Here is a 16,265-nt window from a genome sequence, read left to right on the forward strand (position 1 = left end):
AATAAAGGAGGTAGAGTACACCATCACAGAGGGCTTCTGAATAAAATGGCTTATAAATAGCACAGGAGGACTGAGATATTAACTGGTGACTATCCACTACCTCCTCCCACAGCAAAGCAGTGATGGAAGATATTTCCCCCGCAAACGAAGCAACACTGGCTGCAGGCATTCCCAAAATAACCTGCGTAACCAGCTTCTCATTAACTCCGGTATCAGAAGCACGGTAGTTCTGGGATTTCCAGTCTAATCCTTCCTTTGGCTTAAATTCTTATGCTTAGTCTTGTTCTGTCTACAGCGTGAAGTATTTTACACGGAAATTGAAACTAAAATCATTATAAGGCATTTGTAAGAAAAAGCTTTCCTCTTAAAAAGCGAAATAAAATTCCAACAGGGAGAGCACCACAATCCAGCCCTGACAATCTTTGAAACTTCCCACTCAATAGGGAGTGGAAGAACCTAGAACCTGTCCTCATTTCGTCCACTGCCAAAGAATAATATTATATTAGAAGCGTATTATTAGAAGAATATATATATCATAGAATCATAGAATGCTTTGGATTGGAGGGAACCTTTACAGGTCATCTAGTCCAACCCCCCTGCAACGAGCAGGGACATCTTCAACTAGATCAGGTTGCTCAGAGCCCCATCCAACCTGACCTTGAATGTTTCCAGGGACGGGCCTCCACTACCTCTCTGGGCAACCTGTTCCAGTGCCTCACCACCCTCATTGTAAAAAATGTCTTTCTTAAATCCAGTCTAAATCTGCCCTCCCTTAATTTAAAACCATTGCTCCTTGTCCTGTCACAACAGGCCTTGCTAAAAAGTCTGTCCCCATCTTTCCTATAGGCCCCCTTTAAGTACTAGAAGGCTGCTATAAGGTCTCCCCGCAGCCTTCTCTTCTCTAGGCTGAACAACTCCAACTCTCAGCCTGTCCTCGTAGGAGAGGTGCTCCAGCCCTCGGATCATTTTTGTGGCCCTCCTCTGGACTTCCTCCAACAGCTCCATGTCCTTCTTGTGCTGAGGGCTCCAGACCTGGACACAGTACTCCAGGTGAGGTCTCACCAGAGCAGAGCAGCAGAATCACCTCCCTCGACCTGCTGGCTTCTTTTGATGCAGCCCAGGATACAGTTGGCCTTCTGGGCTGCGAGCACACATTGTCAGCTCATGTCCAGCTTTTCGTCCATCAGCACCTCCAAGTCCTTTTCCGCAGGGCTGCTCTCAATCACATCATCCCCCAGCCTGTATTGAAACCGAGGATTGCCCCGACCCAGGTGTAGGACCCTGCAGGTGTAGGACCTTGTTGAACATGATGAGGTTCACACAGGCCCACTTCTCCAGCTCGTCCAGGTCCCTCTGGATTATGTCCCATTCTTCTGGCATGTCAACTGCACTACTCAGCTTGGTGTCATCTGCAAACTTGCTGAGGGTGCACTCGATCTCACTGCCAATGTCATTGATGAAAATATTGAACAGCACTGGTCCCAGTATGGACCGCTGAGGGACACCACTCGTCACTGATCTACATCTGGACATTGAGCTGTTTACCGCTACCCTATACGCTATATTATATATGTATAATATAGAAGTTGGTCTTGCAAATAGTTCAACTTTTCCTACTCCGAGACCCTATTTTTTGAATGCACAAACTTCTTCCAGGCTTGTTGCCTCAGGATGAAGTTTTCCACGTTGAGTGTCTGTCCCAGGATGAATATTTGCCTCTGCAGCCTTCACTCTTCCCTACTGCATGAATGTCTGAACGATACAGTCTTTAATTACACAAGTGCATCTACAATTACAGGAACACACCAGTATTTTCACCAGGTGCCCTGCTCCTTCTAATGATGATGAATATAAAAATGAATCAAGGTCAGACAGTGAATTAAATTGTTGAGAAATATGAATAAAACAGTCACTAAATCACAGGACTTCTGCAGCATCTGTTACACAGCTTAAAACGTCCGCGGCAAAGGGGACAGACCCTGGAAGGACTAAATGAACAGTCTCTTCATTAAGATGCTGTAAAGCTGCTCATGAGACAAGAAACCTCACTCTGATTTCTGTTACAAAGCTAGAAAAATCACCTAGGCAGGCTTCCTGAAGGCAGCCACTACATGCCCATCCATTGTTTTTGGCTGTACAGCTTGAAAGACATGAGAGCCAGTATCTCCCAGCCAGCGCTTGCTCCAGCAAGCAGGATGGGCAGCAGCTGTGCTCTGGCCATGGAAGTGTTACAGTATACGTGCTCAGTAACTCCGAAAAGGCAAGACCTCAAGCATTGGGGAACCCAGAGTGTCTCCTTGACAAGCAGGTATTGTCTCTTAAGAGACTTTCACTTATAATGCACAGTTCAAGTACAACACAGAAGAACCTTGTAGCATCAGGGAATTTATCTATGGGATTTGATAGCTGAAGATAAACATGACAACTGGCTATACACTGAATAATGGAGATATCTTTTATTTAAAAAGCAGATGATGATGGAGAGCAACAGATGATGATGGAGAGCTGGGCTAAAGCCAACGTGCAATTATGTCACTAAAGACTCAAAGGCTCGAATTCAAGTTGCACAGACAACACTAATTCTGACATCGAGTGGGATGCATCTCCTTTAAATTAAGTGTCTGAAAATTAAGACATCTGAGTTAGTTGCCTTGGGCTGTCCTTAAGGTAAAGGACAGGAATACACATCCTCAGGGAGTGATTCATCGAATCCCAAGTTAGGTGGCTGGGAGAGGTCAGAGGAATGGCATCAGATGGGCTTTCCACTGACTAAATACGGAGCACAGGTGATCTGCTGAGATTTGTTCTACATCAGAGATATCTCAATTCAGAAGGATAAATCCCACCCTTCCTAAATCTGTTACTATTTTTATAAAATTATTTTTAAATTCACAATAGGAGATGCCATTTTAACTGTAAGCAGCACACCAACAGACAAATGTGAAGTTGAATGCTTTAAAATACAAAAGAAACTTGCCTAGCACCAAGGACTTTCAAAGGAACTTTAAAAAATAAATTTACCAATTTAAATGTGATCCTAAAGTAATATGTTGCAACTGTACAGTTAGATCCTCTAAAACTGAGCTATTGTACTTCACCTTCCTCCTGATCCTAATCCCATGTAATATATTTTTTAATTATCAAAAGGCCCTCAGATTATACTCACTTTCCACAAGAGGTGGCACTTTTATGGCACTTTTCATTGCCTAATTAAGTTTGCAACAGGCTTAAGAAGCAGATACAGATTTTCCTCTTTACAGAGAGGTAATGAAGTAGGTTGATAACTGCCAAAAGACGTAAAGCTAGAACTGAAACTATGAATCTTGTGATTTAAAAATGAGCACTAAAATTTTACAGTGATACTAGTCTTGACAGAAAAACACACCTGCTATGCTGTCTGCAAAGGATTCCCTGTTCCTCTAATCACACATATTAATGTACACACACAAGAGGGCAGAGCTGTGCTAGCACATTCAAACTTAAATATTCCCAGTTCTTTGTGGTACAGGGATTACTGAGCTGTTATTTTGGGGAGTAGAGGATGAAGTGAAGTATATTATACAATTTAATTACCCAAAAATGGTAATTCATTTTTTTAATCTCACTATTCAAAACTAACAGCTGTATCAGATCCTGAACAAAACACACACAGCACTACTACCCACTAATCGCAGAGAGATTAAAATATCAGATTCTCTTATATAAAACAATGATGTAACTACCAACTAATCTATGTTATTTAGAAACCATTTTCTTCCCACAAGCCTGTAGGTTCAAATGGACTAAAAAATCTGGCTTGTACATGGCCAAATGGAAGCGAATTGGTACAGATACCGAGCACTGCATTTGCTCCCCCCCAACCATGACATTTCCACTCATGTCTTTTCTTTTTGACACACTTAAAAGTATTAATTACTTTAACTCAAGGGGGTTGGTTTTTATCTGGATTTCGCAGGCAGCTTCACTCTTACAAGTTCAAAGGAAGCTCTGAAGCTGGCTCAAAGAATGGATTTATATTGATTTAAGAAAATGTATCAGGAATTCAGAAATGATCAGCTTTGCAGTACGCAGAATCGACTCCTCGGGGTACTAAAAAGTTTCTGCTCTTCAGAGTGCTCAAGCCATTAAAATACTTGCAGGATCCCTTAAAATACCTGCAGGAGGAGGAAGGATCCCCATTGGTTCACCTGTGGGAGTGGGAGCCGCCCTGAGATAGAGATGCATTTTCGCAGGACAGATCATCAGAAGCCATTTGTCTGCTTCTGCATAATCTGAAAGTTATTTATATCTAAAGGTCCCATTTTGAGATTGCTTATCATCATGAGCACTTCCTAACCAGAGTCAATACCAGATAAAGTGAGCTTTACTGTCCACCAAATCAGCACGTGCAATTATTTTTTATTAGAACCCATTGACTACACCCTTGTCTTCAAGGATGAGCACCCACATGAAAAGGACAGCACTATCAGTATTTGAGCTGAATACTGACATGGAATTTAGCTGGACAAGAATCACACACACCACATGAGAATATTTCAAAATTCATTTAAACAAAAGAAACTACCCCGGTAAGATGCAAAATACCGTGTCATTGTCATCTATCCAAAATGCAGGTTTCTGCGTGGTGAAAGTGTGGTAACTTTGAGCCACAAAGAACAACACCCTCATTACCGCAGAGTTTAAGAACAGGATACAACCACAGCTTTAAAACACACATTTACATTACACACTTCCCTATTTCTATTACCTAATTTATCTGCAATAGCCAAATCTAATTGAACTTTGCTATTACTTACAAAGAGACACCGAGCACTTGTGTGTTTATTACTGATAAACCTACTTCACCAGCTGTTTTAATCTCAGGTCAGTAATTTACTTTGTCTCTGAAATGGAGAAGGTAATAAAAGCAGAGAGAACTTCATTTCTTCCCTTTCAATGACTCGCCATGGCCTTACAAGACATTTTTGCTAGTTATGCTCATAATCATACAAGACAGAAGTGGAACTTGCATAAAAAAAATAAAATTAAGACTCACAAGCCTTGAAACGTCCAGACACCTGGTTTATTTTACAGAAGTGCTCTTATGTGAAGCATTGAGCATGTTAAAAAGCCAACAGGCAGACGTGACCACAGGGTATGCTAAAGTTTCTCCCTATAAAATTTCTCCCATACATCTTGCCCGCACCCTTCAGTACTATCTTTAGGAGCACTTAAACAGCCCAAGTAGTACATTGCAATATATGCATTTATACAGTATTTTTAATTTAATGTCTCCAAATTTTTTGTTAACTGAAAGCCTGCAGCATCCAAATACTGTCATTGAATATTAGACCAATCTTATGGTTGTTAAATGGAAAGAAATAAAAGTCGAAGCACTTTGACAAATGTCACAGTTAATCCAAGGCAGAATTCCTCGCTTCAAACCCTAGAAAAAACACACCTACAGAGTATCCAAAAAATATCCCAATGCCCAGGACTGGGGAGAACACTCAATCCCTTTTACAATTCACAAGGGGAAGATTTTCACTTTGAAAATTATCTACCTGACCCTTCCTTGGGTAAACATAGAGGTGGTTGGTAACAACTCAGAATTCTCCTTCTTCACAGTCTAATGGATTTCTAGCCCAAGTTCTTCCCAGTGACTCAAGTGAAATCTATTTTATTTTGCTTCAGTGTATTTATTATAGTATATATATTTTTAGGATTCTACCCTGTTACTAAATTTTAGACATCGCTATCTCAGAAAATCTGAGGTCTAATATCTGTGTCGAAATCCAAATGCATTTAAAATTGTTCCATTAACCTCTGAACTGTTATTAGACTAACATGAGCCCAGAACTTCCTTTCTAAGTATTTTTTCCCACAATAAAGGGAAATAAATTCAAGTTATGTTCCATAAAAATCAACAATACAAGCTGGTAAAAGTGCCTTCTCTGCTACAGTACTATCAGTTACTATAAAATGACTTGATTGGCCTGTGTGGCAAAAGGAAAGTGGAAAGATAGGAGGCAGCCTATTTCAATTCAAAACCAGTAAAGCATTTCGGAAAATATCTGATTAATTTTAAATGCAGCAGGGAGATTAAAACCCCATCTCAGCAGGCTGATATTAACTCTACATCGCTTCAAGGAACAGAGCTCCCTTTATTCTACCATCAATTGCTTGGGGACAAAATATCAACACGGGGAGAGTTATGGATCTTGATGTAGCAACAAAGGGAATTGATTTTCAGAACAGCTCTCCTCCCGGGGGGTAAAGGACAAAATAATGAATGGTTTTAGCTACTAACGTGTCAGCTGCTGAATAATGGTTGTCACCAAGTGCAGCTACAAGATAATCCGAGGAGTTTGCCTCCCGCCAGTCCGTTTAATTTAGATTGCTAGATTTAGAGATTTCTAACCTGATCACTGCAGACAACGCCTTTCCCCACCACCACCACAGTCTGCTCCAGACCCTTTATACGCTTGTTGAATGCTCATCGTCTTCCCTTTGGCTGACCTGCCTGCAAGACAGACTCTCTTAAGTCCCAGCCTTTTGGGCTTTCGCAACCTAAAAGCCACATGATGGATCAGCCCTGACAGCAGCTAATTCAAGAGCAAATTCTGCCTCTTAACTCAAAGTTATTCTTGTTTAAGAGCCATAAAATCAGGTTGCTAAACACTGGTTCTAGGTTTCCATTTTTTCTTGTCTCATGGACAGGATCAAAGGAGCATCCACGCGAGGAAAGCAATGCAACAGCGAGGAGAAGGCGCGCGACTCTCAGGTTGCACGGTTCAACAGCATTCAGCGTATTCTCATCTGCATCACAGGTCAGAGTGAAAACGCGGTCTGCTGGTGTTCCATCTGGTTAAGCAACAAAACTCACATTTGTATTTTGTCATTCAAATCAGTTTTTGCAAATTTGAGATCACGTTCTCAGAAACATAAGTTTAATACCTTAGTCCTATCCAGTACAAACACAGGCGAGCTGTTACAGTCTGAATCCAGGCACTGTGACGATTAAAGTTAGGACTTCAGTGATGACTTGGTGATACTCTATTACATTTGTGTACAACGACTTTGTTTAGTTATTGCAGTACATGCTCTATTTGGGCACAAATTTTATCCACACCAAACTGTTCATAGGAGAGGGGCCTATGCTATTACACCATATGGTCTCTGTATTTCATAGACCTGCTTGCACTAACGTTGGTTTCAGTATCTCTCTTACATCCTACTTGAAAATACAATGCAAATATAAAAAGGCAAATCGCTGCGACAGAAAGTTACCATTCAGCGTTTAAAAATATCAGTTTAAAATAAGTTTAGCAGCACTATTCAAACAGAACTGATGTAGATTTGCCTGGCTCCTTAAAGTTCACCATAATTCTCCTCAGCCAAACTAAAACAGGACAAGAGACTTCATTAAGATATTCTAGAAAAATCCTATTTAAAAAAAAAAGGTCATGGGAAAAAGATGCTATTCTTTCCTGCCAAACTCTGCAAGAGCATATACAACATCACCTTCGTTCTTTCCCTTCCTCTCTTATGTGCCCCCAGCATCATATCCATGCACAAAGGACACCGTTGTATCACTCTCTATTACAAAGCTTTTTGCTGCTCTCTATTCCTAGAGATTAACGATCAGGCAGCTCAAATCAGCTTTTGCCCACTGCACTAAAGGCAACACAGTCAAATGTTAAATGGCAAAGCACAAAGGCTTCCAAAGCATTTAATTTAAGAACTACCCAAGGTGCACCAGGTACTGGAGATGCCTCAATTTACCTTAAGAGACACAAAACGGAATTACAAAAGTCACAGGCTAGATTTTTTTTTTTCTTCACCATAGTTAATTTTGAGTCAAGGGTTGTATTGATGTAAAAGGGAGATCCACAGCCATAAATAACTGGATTTCATTTACTGCTTTCTCCCCTCTGGCATGCAGCTGTGCGAACACCAATGCCAAATGACGGAGGTGGAAGGAACACTGGCTGGTGATGGAGACAGACCAGTTCTTTCGCACGGCCTTTGCCCAGCCTTGGACTTGCAGCCTTAAAACCTGAAGGAGCATTGGTGGCCCTTTTTAAAGAAGCATCCAGCTCTGTTTCAGGGCTGTTAATGCAAGATGCTGCTGAGTAGGAGAGAAAACACCTCCTCGGCAGCCACGAACAAGCAGTCCTTTATCAAACAGCAGGCAGGATCTGGAGAAGCAGTCCCATTAAGAAAGTTGCAACTGCCACAGTTCATTCTCCCAAACAATCAATATTAAATTGCGCACACGTAAAAGCAGGAAGGCACTTGACAGACAGTTTAACAAGCAAGCTGACAGAAGCACAAGAGCTTCTATCCAGCACACCTCCACAGCTTGTTTGTAAGGCTGATGGCCCCATCTTTCTTTTTCAGCTACTCCATTCGCTCATGAATTATGCAGAGTTGATTTAATAAACCTCAGCCTGCCAGGAAAGAGCGCTGGAATGATAGTCCATCTCTTGGCAAACACCATCAGCCTGATCCCTCTACAGATGTTTTATTCAGAGAACTGCAAGCATACACTGTCCTGTAAAAACAGATAGAAGATGCAGCCTCCCAACCTACATGGTCAGCGCAAATATCATAGATGGGACTTGCATGACAAGGCAGAACAAGGTGGGGGTTACTGAGGATGAGGAGATCAGAGTCATAATCTTTATAGAAAAGGATGGAGATGACCCATCTCGCTAAGGAGTGAATCAGTGCCTCCACAGACGCCATGCTAATTGGTTCAAAGTAACAGCAATCCTTGCTCTAAAAGAGTTGACAGTCAAGATAAAAGTAAATTTTGGGTTTATTTTGACTTGCATACAGTCCTGAAGCAGTAGCAATCTTTTACCTCTTGGCTCCAGGCAACGTACAAAAGAAGCTTGGACTTGTGCAAGCCCACAGCCATAGGTCTACAGAAACATCAAGCACCATCTCCAGGACTGCCATATTCTGCTCAAGCACTGAAATTCTTCTGCCAGGAATTGGGACTACGTGATGTTAGCCTGACCTCCCCAAAACAAAAGCAAAGTGGCTCTTCCATCTTCCCAGTACCTCCACACAAGATGAAGAATTCATCTTTAGGCAGAAACTGCGACATAGTACCCAGTTGCCAAACAAGCTCCTTTTTAATGCCAACATTATCACCAAGGCAGTCTCCATCACAAGGAATTTAGAAATACGGAAGATTTCCTCCCAAAGTGTACTCTGACAGGCACATTACACATTCAGGGAAGAAAACGTCCAAAGTACAGCACTGCCCAACTGAGCTTCCCTGAGGTAAGGGAAGGGACATTAAAAGGTAAGGGAAGACTGCTTCTGACTGGCACTGTAAGTATATTGGGGTTCTAGCAACACTACAGAGTTGCTTATAATCTTAATTATAATGTGAATTGATGGGGCCCTCTGGACACTTGAGAAAGGAAAATCCACAAAAAGATCCTGAAACCTCACCTTAGGTAGGCGCAAAAGTCTCTACAGTGAACAGATCTGTACTAGGAACATGAGCACAGCTCAGTACTGCAGAGAAGGAAATGCTCATTGCATGCGCTGGGGCAAGTCACATCGCAAGAGCAAGGGAAGAGAGGAAAGAAGAGGCTGCAACATCAAATTGTGCTGCAGGCTTTACCAGACCCCTTACAAAACATCAGGCTTTAGTCAAACATTTTGAACTGGTAACTGAAACTCTTTCTGTTCCAGTTCAGAGTCACTCAAGATTTCAAAACAACAACTCGGACTGAGTTAATTAACTCTCATTTTCAGCATGAAAAAAAAAAAATCAAAACAAACTATAGTTAAAACCAGTTACAACCTGACTGGTTTGATCTCACTTGCACATCTTTTTCTTCAAAGCTTAGAAAATGCGACATGAAAAATGAACAAGACATGACGTTAGTTTCCCCAGATCATTTCTATAGCAAGACATTATTCTGAAGAACCTAAAACGAACATAGCCCTCTTATTATTTAAGAAGATAAATGAGTATCATACTCATTAGCAGCCCAACAAGTACGTACACAATAAAATCAACAGTCTCTTAGATTATAAGCAAACATGATCCAGGCTGTAGGTACAGTAAATCAGCCAGCAATGGCACTGAGCTAGTGATCATACAGATCCTAGAAAAAAGTACTTGTACTCAGCAACTTATAGTCTAGATAGTCTTGTCTTTTCCCAGTGGACATTTATTTCTTACTAGACAGCTGCACACACTTATAAAGAAAGGTTAAAAATCAACCGGCCTAAGAGACACAATCATATCTTCAAACAAACCTTTTTTAGGATAGGGTTTTGGAGGTTCTGTAACCACTGGCAATGAAGAAACCTGAAAAAAAAGAAAAGAGGAGTATTAAATATACCAGGCAACATTTCTTGAAGATCTATTCCAGAAAATAAACAGAAAGGACAACTGGCAAATCCCAAAAGAGGACATAAAAATAGCATAATTGCTGCTAGACAAACTCTGCCCTGCCAAGCGCTGATCTTCCCTAGCCATAGCTAGAGAGAGATTTCTGTTTGCCATGTAAATTAAATAAACCCACTCATTTTACAGTACATTCCTGCTCCATAGGTTCACTGCTATTTATTAGGATTCTAGAAAGTGATCGTTACCTTGTAAAAAAACAGAACTCAAGCATTTAAGATGCTAATTAGAGATCACACAGGAAAACATCAAAAACTTTTATTATAAAACATTTATAAAGTTAATTAGAACAAAGTAATTCCTGGGGAACTATCAGAGTCCACCGGCGTGCGAGCGCAGCGACGTCCCATCACACAGCAGACAACAAACCTTGACCTGCAAATATTACGCAGAGCTCACGGACAAGCAGGTACCCAGTCCATGGAAAAGAAATGCATTTTATGCCTTTTTTCTTACTTTGTATCAAAAATCAAGCCTTCACAGAAGAGAAACATGATTGCACAGGGAAGCATTTTTATTTTTGACTTCCAGTTTCTTGGGGAAGAGACATTCCTCACTCCTCTTCCCCAGACACAACACAGGATTTTATAGACCTGTGCCACCTCCTCCTTCCTTAATAAACAATTTTTTAAACTGGAGATTCAGTCTACCCTTGTTCATTGTAATGTTTTGGTAACATTTTCTAGTTCTACTCTCTTTTTTTATTGGAGGTGAGGAGGATCAGAACTTATACAGTATCTGAGGCATGGAAACACCCCAGATGTATACAGGAAAGGCTTTTACTAGCTTTGTTTTTTAATAATTTCTAACATTTTATTCACTTTTCTGATTGCTGTTGTAAAAAGCTGAGTTGATATTTTCACAGCATTACCCAACTCCAAGAACTCAATCCTAAGCAGCAATAACCAGCACAAAACCCCTCATTTTTTTAATATATTTGCAGGGGTTTTTTAATCTGTACCCATCATTCCAATTCTAAGTCCTGTCACTCAGCACTGTTAAGACTTTCCTGCAGTTTCTCATATTTACTCCTCACCTGAATAACTTTCTAGCCATCCTTTTGCCCAGATCATTTCCAGATACACTGAACAACACATGCCTGATACAGATTCCCACGGGGCTTCATTAACAACCACCCTCCACCACAAAAAAAAGAGCATTTATTCCTTCCTTCTGCTCCTCACCTTTTAATCAGATACTTATCCATGAGAGGATTTTTTTTTGCCTTATTCCAAGACCATTTATTTTCCTTAAGAGCATTCAACGATAAGAGATCAGGTTGCACAATACAGCCTGCTCGGCAGGCAGAACAAGGGCAATTTCGCAGGAGCACCAAATACACAGGGAGAGGTGAGCTGTGATGGACATTGAGAAAGGCTTAGGTTTCACTAGATTACCCGAATAAAAGTCAGAATAAGGCTGAATTTCCACGATGTTTTCAATACGAAGTGTGCAAAGATTAAAAACTCACTCTTAAAAGCACCTCCCACCGCCCCGGCCTCCCCTCGCCCCCCAAGCTCCACCCGGCCCCACTGCAACCTCCCCAGCGCTCCCGGTGGCCGGGCGGGCACTCGCGGCCCGCCGAGCAGGAGGACGGACAGCGGCTCCTCACCGGTGCGGCCTGCAGCTCCGCCATGGCTCTAGCAGTGGGAAGCGCCCCGTTACCACGGTTACCAACCGACACACACACACACACACACACACACACACCCCCGAAGCACTTCCGGGACCACAGAGGATCCGGCGCTGCGCCCGATGGGAAGGCGGCAGTGACGGCGGGAGGACCGGAGACCACGCCCCCACCCCCGTCCCCTTCACTCTGGATCCGCCGCGACGTTTGCCATGAAAAACACCAAAGTAACGAATGAAATAATAAAATATAAGTTTATTAGGAAGGGTTTATTGGGTTCTCCCCCGGTGTAAGACGGAACAAGGCCGCGAATGAGGAGGCCTCGGCCCGCGGGAGCGCTGCGGGGCGGCCGCCGGGCCCCGGCTCCCTCCTCATACAGGCTGGGCTCCCCTAAACCCCCTTACAAGGCTACGGACCATCAGGAGGGTGGAGGGAGGGAGGGGGGTTTTTTCTTTAAATTTTCCCCAGAGGAGGCTGCAGAGCTGCCCGCCACAGCAGGTGTTCCTGGGGCCAGTGTCCTTATAGACATGTAATTGCTGTGGGAGTGTTTGAAAGCGGAAGGAGAGGAACATCAGCAGATTGCTCCCACAGAAGAGGGTTTTAATCATTGTTATCTTAAGGTTTGCCAACAGCCATCAAGATTGAAGACACCACAGACCAGGCTTCCTTGAGGTTAGAGCCTGCCCCCATCCTTTGTATATTCAGTTTGGGGAATATGGAGTAAAAAGCCCATGCCACATACAGTCCATGCTCCCACTCACCCAGCCCACCACACTCTGGAAGAGCACACAGTTTTCAAAAGCATTTTAATACATGGATGGGGAATTTTTGTGAGCTGATAGGAAGCCAACTAGCCCCTGCCTGCAGGTAGGTGCTAACAAAAGGCAGCACTGACTTCCATACCTCCACACAGCCCTGCGCAATCCCACCCCTTGCATGTCATAGCAGGAAAAGCACAGGGAAACCAGCTGCAGTGCAGATATTCTCACATGTGATTTCCAGGGGCAAATAAGCCATTGGGAGGGAGGCTGAAGTGGAAAGCCGGTACAAAGGGACAAAACTACAGCACTGGAAGCATCAGTATTCATCAGTGAGGAAGCTGAAGGGTGCCAGCTGGAAACAGCATTTCACATTACAGACCTGCCTGCAATCTGCCTTCTTTAATTTGCCCCTTTGCAAGTTTATTCCCCCTTGAGGCTGGCAGATTGGCAGAAAGCTTTGAGGACACTAACCTGGTGAAGAATACCACAGAATGAATTCCTATACAGGAGTAAATTTAATAAAACCACCACCAATTGTTTACTTTAACATAGCTCTTGTTACAGAAATCATAAAAATGGACTCAGTAGCTAACTCATTAGTTCTTTCCCCTTTTAACTGAAAAATACGCCACTGATTTCAACTTCTATTGACTAGATGGAGTGTTAAATATTTGCCAGGACAGTATGCCCAGTAATTTGAGCCCAAAACAAACACAAAGACAATTCCATCATCTTTCCTTTTCAATGTTACGACTTGTTATAACGTAAGTGAAACTTAAACAGCAAGGAACGGTCCATTTGACAGATGAAAGGGAGAGGGAGAGGAGATGCACAGCTGAATTCTTTCCCTAAGTCTTTTGAGAAGTGGTGCAAAATAACCCTCTTTTTCCTGCCTCAGAATAAGAAAATAAAACTCTAAATACACACACGCAGCCTCTGCATTCAGAGCGCATGTCCTGCGTGCATGGACGGGAACAGCCAACTCTGATTTGGGCAGGTAGCAATCTGGGGCCAAAAAAAGAGACAAAGCAGCCTGAGTCACAGTGTACACTGGTTGCTAACACAATGCACACTGGGTTACCAAGCATCAGGAGCTGCACATGAGGGGACAAGTCCGTCGCCAGCAATGGATACACACACAAAACCATGGAGGCCATGGACATAAAGGAACTGCAGGAAGAGGAGAAACCCAACTTCTCTGATAAAAGTCTTCCCAAAAAAAAAAAAAAAATCTATTCACTACACCAGCACACACTTCCCCCACCCCATCCCAGGGAAAACAAAATGAAACAAACAAAAAAATAATCAAACTGAAAGAAAATGCACAGCAAATAGACATAATCTTGAAGATTTTTAAAGAATAAATATTTTTTGTAATTAAACATTATGCAAACACGTGCCACGCTTGCTCTTTGTTCATGCATATGCGCTATATACAACTTTGAAAAATACTGTGTTGTCCTCTTTTTGTTTTAAAAGTCATATACAAAGTTTTTTTTTTCCTTGCTGTGTACCCCCCCTCCTCCCCTCCCTAAGAATCATCTTTACAATGAGCCAATGGACATTCATCCATATACTTGGGTGACAGAGAGGAGGAGGGGGGCGGGAGAGCCATTCCCCCTTACCAAAGTACATCAAAATGGCTGGTTTGGACATGAAAAGCAGTGTCAAGAAACTGGTTTAAATTTCATCTGTACTACACACAGGAAAAGAAAGATAGAAAAGAAAAAGGAGTCGGCTTGGAGAATGAAGCTACGTTACAAGTTAAAGTTGGAGGGTTTTTTTTTAGTGTGTCTGTCACACTCTTATTGGCCACCTAGAATACTGTTGTACAATGGTTTATCTACCTTTTTTTCTTTATTACAATATAATTTACTTAAATTTTCTGTTAACAAAACAGAATCCCGGTACTACAGACCAGCGGTGTAACAGGCATAGCGCCTTGTGTGTGTTTTATTTGAATTGCATGAGCACTCTAGATGGTAAAGGTTTCAGAGTTCATTTTATGCAGGGCCAGTCTCAGTCCTCAATGTACTCCCACAGGTCCTTCTCATAGCCTTCATGCACATGCTGCAACAAAACCCTTCGTCGGCTCTCGCAGTATCTGCAGCAAAGGGGGACAAGCACAGAAAAGACAGGTTAGGAACCACAGCTCATCCCCAGCATCAAGTAACACAAATCTACAGTAAGCCTCACTTCCAAAAAGAGATCCCCCAAAAAGGAACTTGGTATTTGTAGCCCGTTAACAGTGCTAATTAAGACTTCAGTTACTCCAGTCACTCAACTCCAGGTCCCTGGCTGAAAAAACAGCATGCAAATTTAGAGTTTCCCATGCAAAAGTATCCAAAGCCCCTACAGCTGAGAAACCTCCATTAATAACTGAAAAAGGAAGACGCAGCAGCTGCAATTTGCAAAAGCCAGAGCACAGGTTAGCATTGACACCTGAAACGGGATGAAGCTCTCCTCAAACATGGGCTGGTGCCTACTCTGACCTGTATCAGGACAACAGAAATCCAGGAGCTAGCTGGGCAAAACCTCAGGAGCACGGACCCAGTTTTATTCCCCTCCAAAATCCTGGTGGAGATGGAAGCAGTCAAGATGGCTACAGAAAGGGTCTGGCTGGAGTGCAAGTTCTACCTTGCATCGCAACTCCTCGGTCTCAGAGGCGCACTACGCCCTGCAGGGTCTTCCCACCTACTCTCAGTTAAACCAATAAAGCTGCAAATAAAAGTGATCCCAGACTTAGGTACAGTCCTACCAGGATCAATGATACTGAGGAAAACTGGTATCATAGGAACATATCAAAATATGCCATGCTTATTTCGGGTGCGTTAGCCAAATAAAAAGATAAAAGTAGAGAAAAGTTTAAAGTATTCAGGTTCCAAGAGCAAATTATGAATAAGCAGCAGGCATTTCTGGATTAAACCCCTTCCAGAAGCAATGCCAAAGTCTACATCATCTTTAGGCACACAGGGGACAAGACAAGTCCTAGTAAGAGCTCCCAAGACCCCAGGCACAGCGGTGTAGCTGGTTCATGGTTCAGCAACACCCAGCCCAGAGTGGTGTGCTGTAACATGAGAAACTGGAACCCAGGAGCTGACTGCCGAGTTACTGCTTCCTCCTGGGAATTATGTGGTTCAATTTCCAGCCATTCACATTGGCCAGGACTGCATCCAAGGGGCTCTCATAGCTGGGAACCCGGCTTTCTCTACCAAACGTCCCTCTGCTCACTCAAGTGAGGTGCACAGGAGGAAACTCCCAGCAGAAAAGTATCCTTGATCACAACACTTGCTAACACATAGGCATGAGGAGTACATCACAGCAGCCTGAACTCAGGAACACCTCACCTTAACCCGCAGCACTTATGCTGCTACCATTCAGTATCTGATCAGACTGACAGATTTATCTGAATAAAACTGTTCTTGCTCTTCTCATTGCTATCAGCTGTTGCAAC

General features: G+C 42.6%; 2 protein-coding genes across 6 annotated transcripts in view; both read right to left on the reverse strand.

The window, feature by feature from the left end:
- BBS4 (Bardet-Biedl syndrome 4) overlaps positions 1–12,140 on the reverse strand; it is a 45,396-nt gene extending 33,256 nt beyond the window's left edge. For all 4 annotated transcript variants that reach the window (XM_072871587.1, XM_072871586.1, XM_072871585.1 and 1 more), the window contains exons 1-2: positions 12,033–12,140; positions 10,270–10,321 (exon numbers count right to left, since the gene is read on the reverse strand). In XM_072871587.1, coding sequence (XP_072727688.1) covers positions 10,270–10,321; positions 12,033–12,056 — 76 coding nt within the window. In that variant the 5' untranslated portion in view covers positions 12,057–12,140. The remainder of the gene's footprint in view (positions 1–10,269; positions 10,322–12,032) is intronic.
- Positions 12,141–14,154: 2,014 nt separating this feature from the next.
- ARIH1 (ariadne RBR E3 ubiquitin protein ligase 1) overlaps positions 14,155–16,265 on the reverse strand; it is a 58,656-nt gene continuing 56,545 nt past the window's right edge. For both annotated transcript variants that reach the window (XM_072869638.1, XM_072869639.1), the window contains exon 14: positions 14,155–14,915. In XM_072869638.1, the coding sequence (XP_072725739.1) occupies positions 14,831–14,915 (85 nt within the window). In that variant the 3' untranslated portion in view covers positions 14,155–14,830. The remainder of the gene's footprint in view (positions 14,916–16,265) is intronic.

Source organism: Ciconia boyciana, chromosome 8 (genome assembly GCF_034638445.1).
Source record: "Ciconia boyciana chromosome 8, ASM3463844v1, whole genome shotgun sequence".
Lineage (NCBI taxonomy): Eukaryota > Metazoa > Chordata > Aves > Ciconiiformes > Ciconiidae > Ciconia > Ciconia boyciana.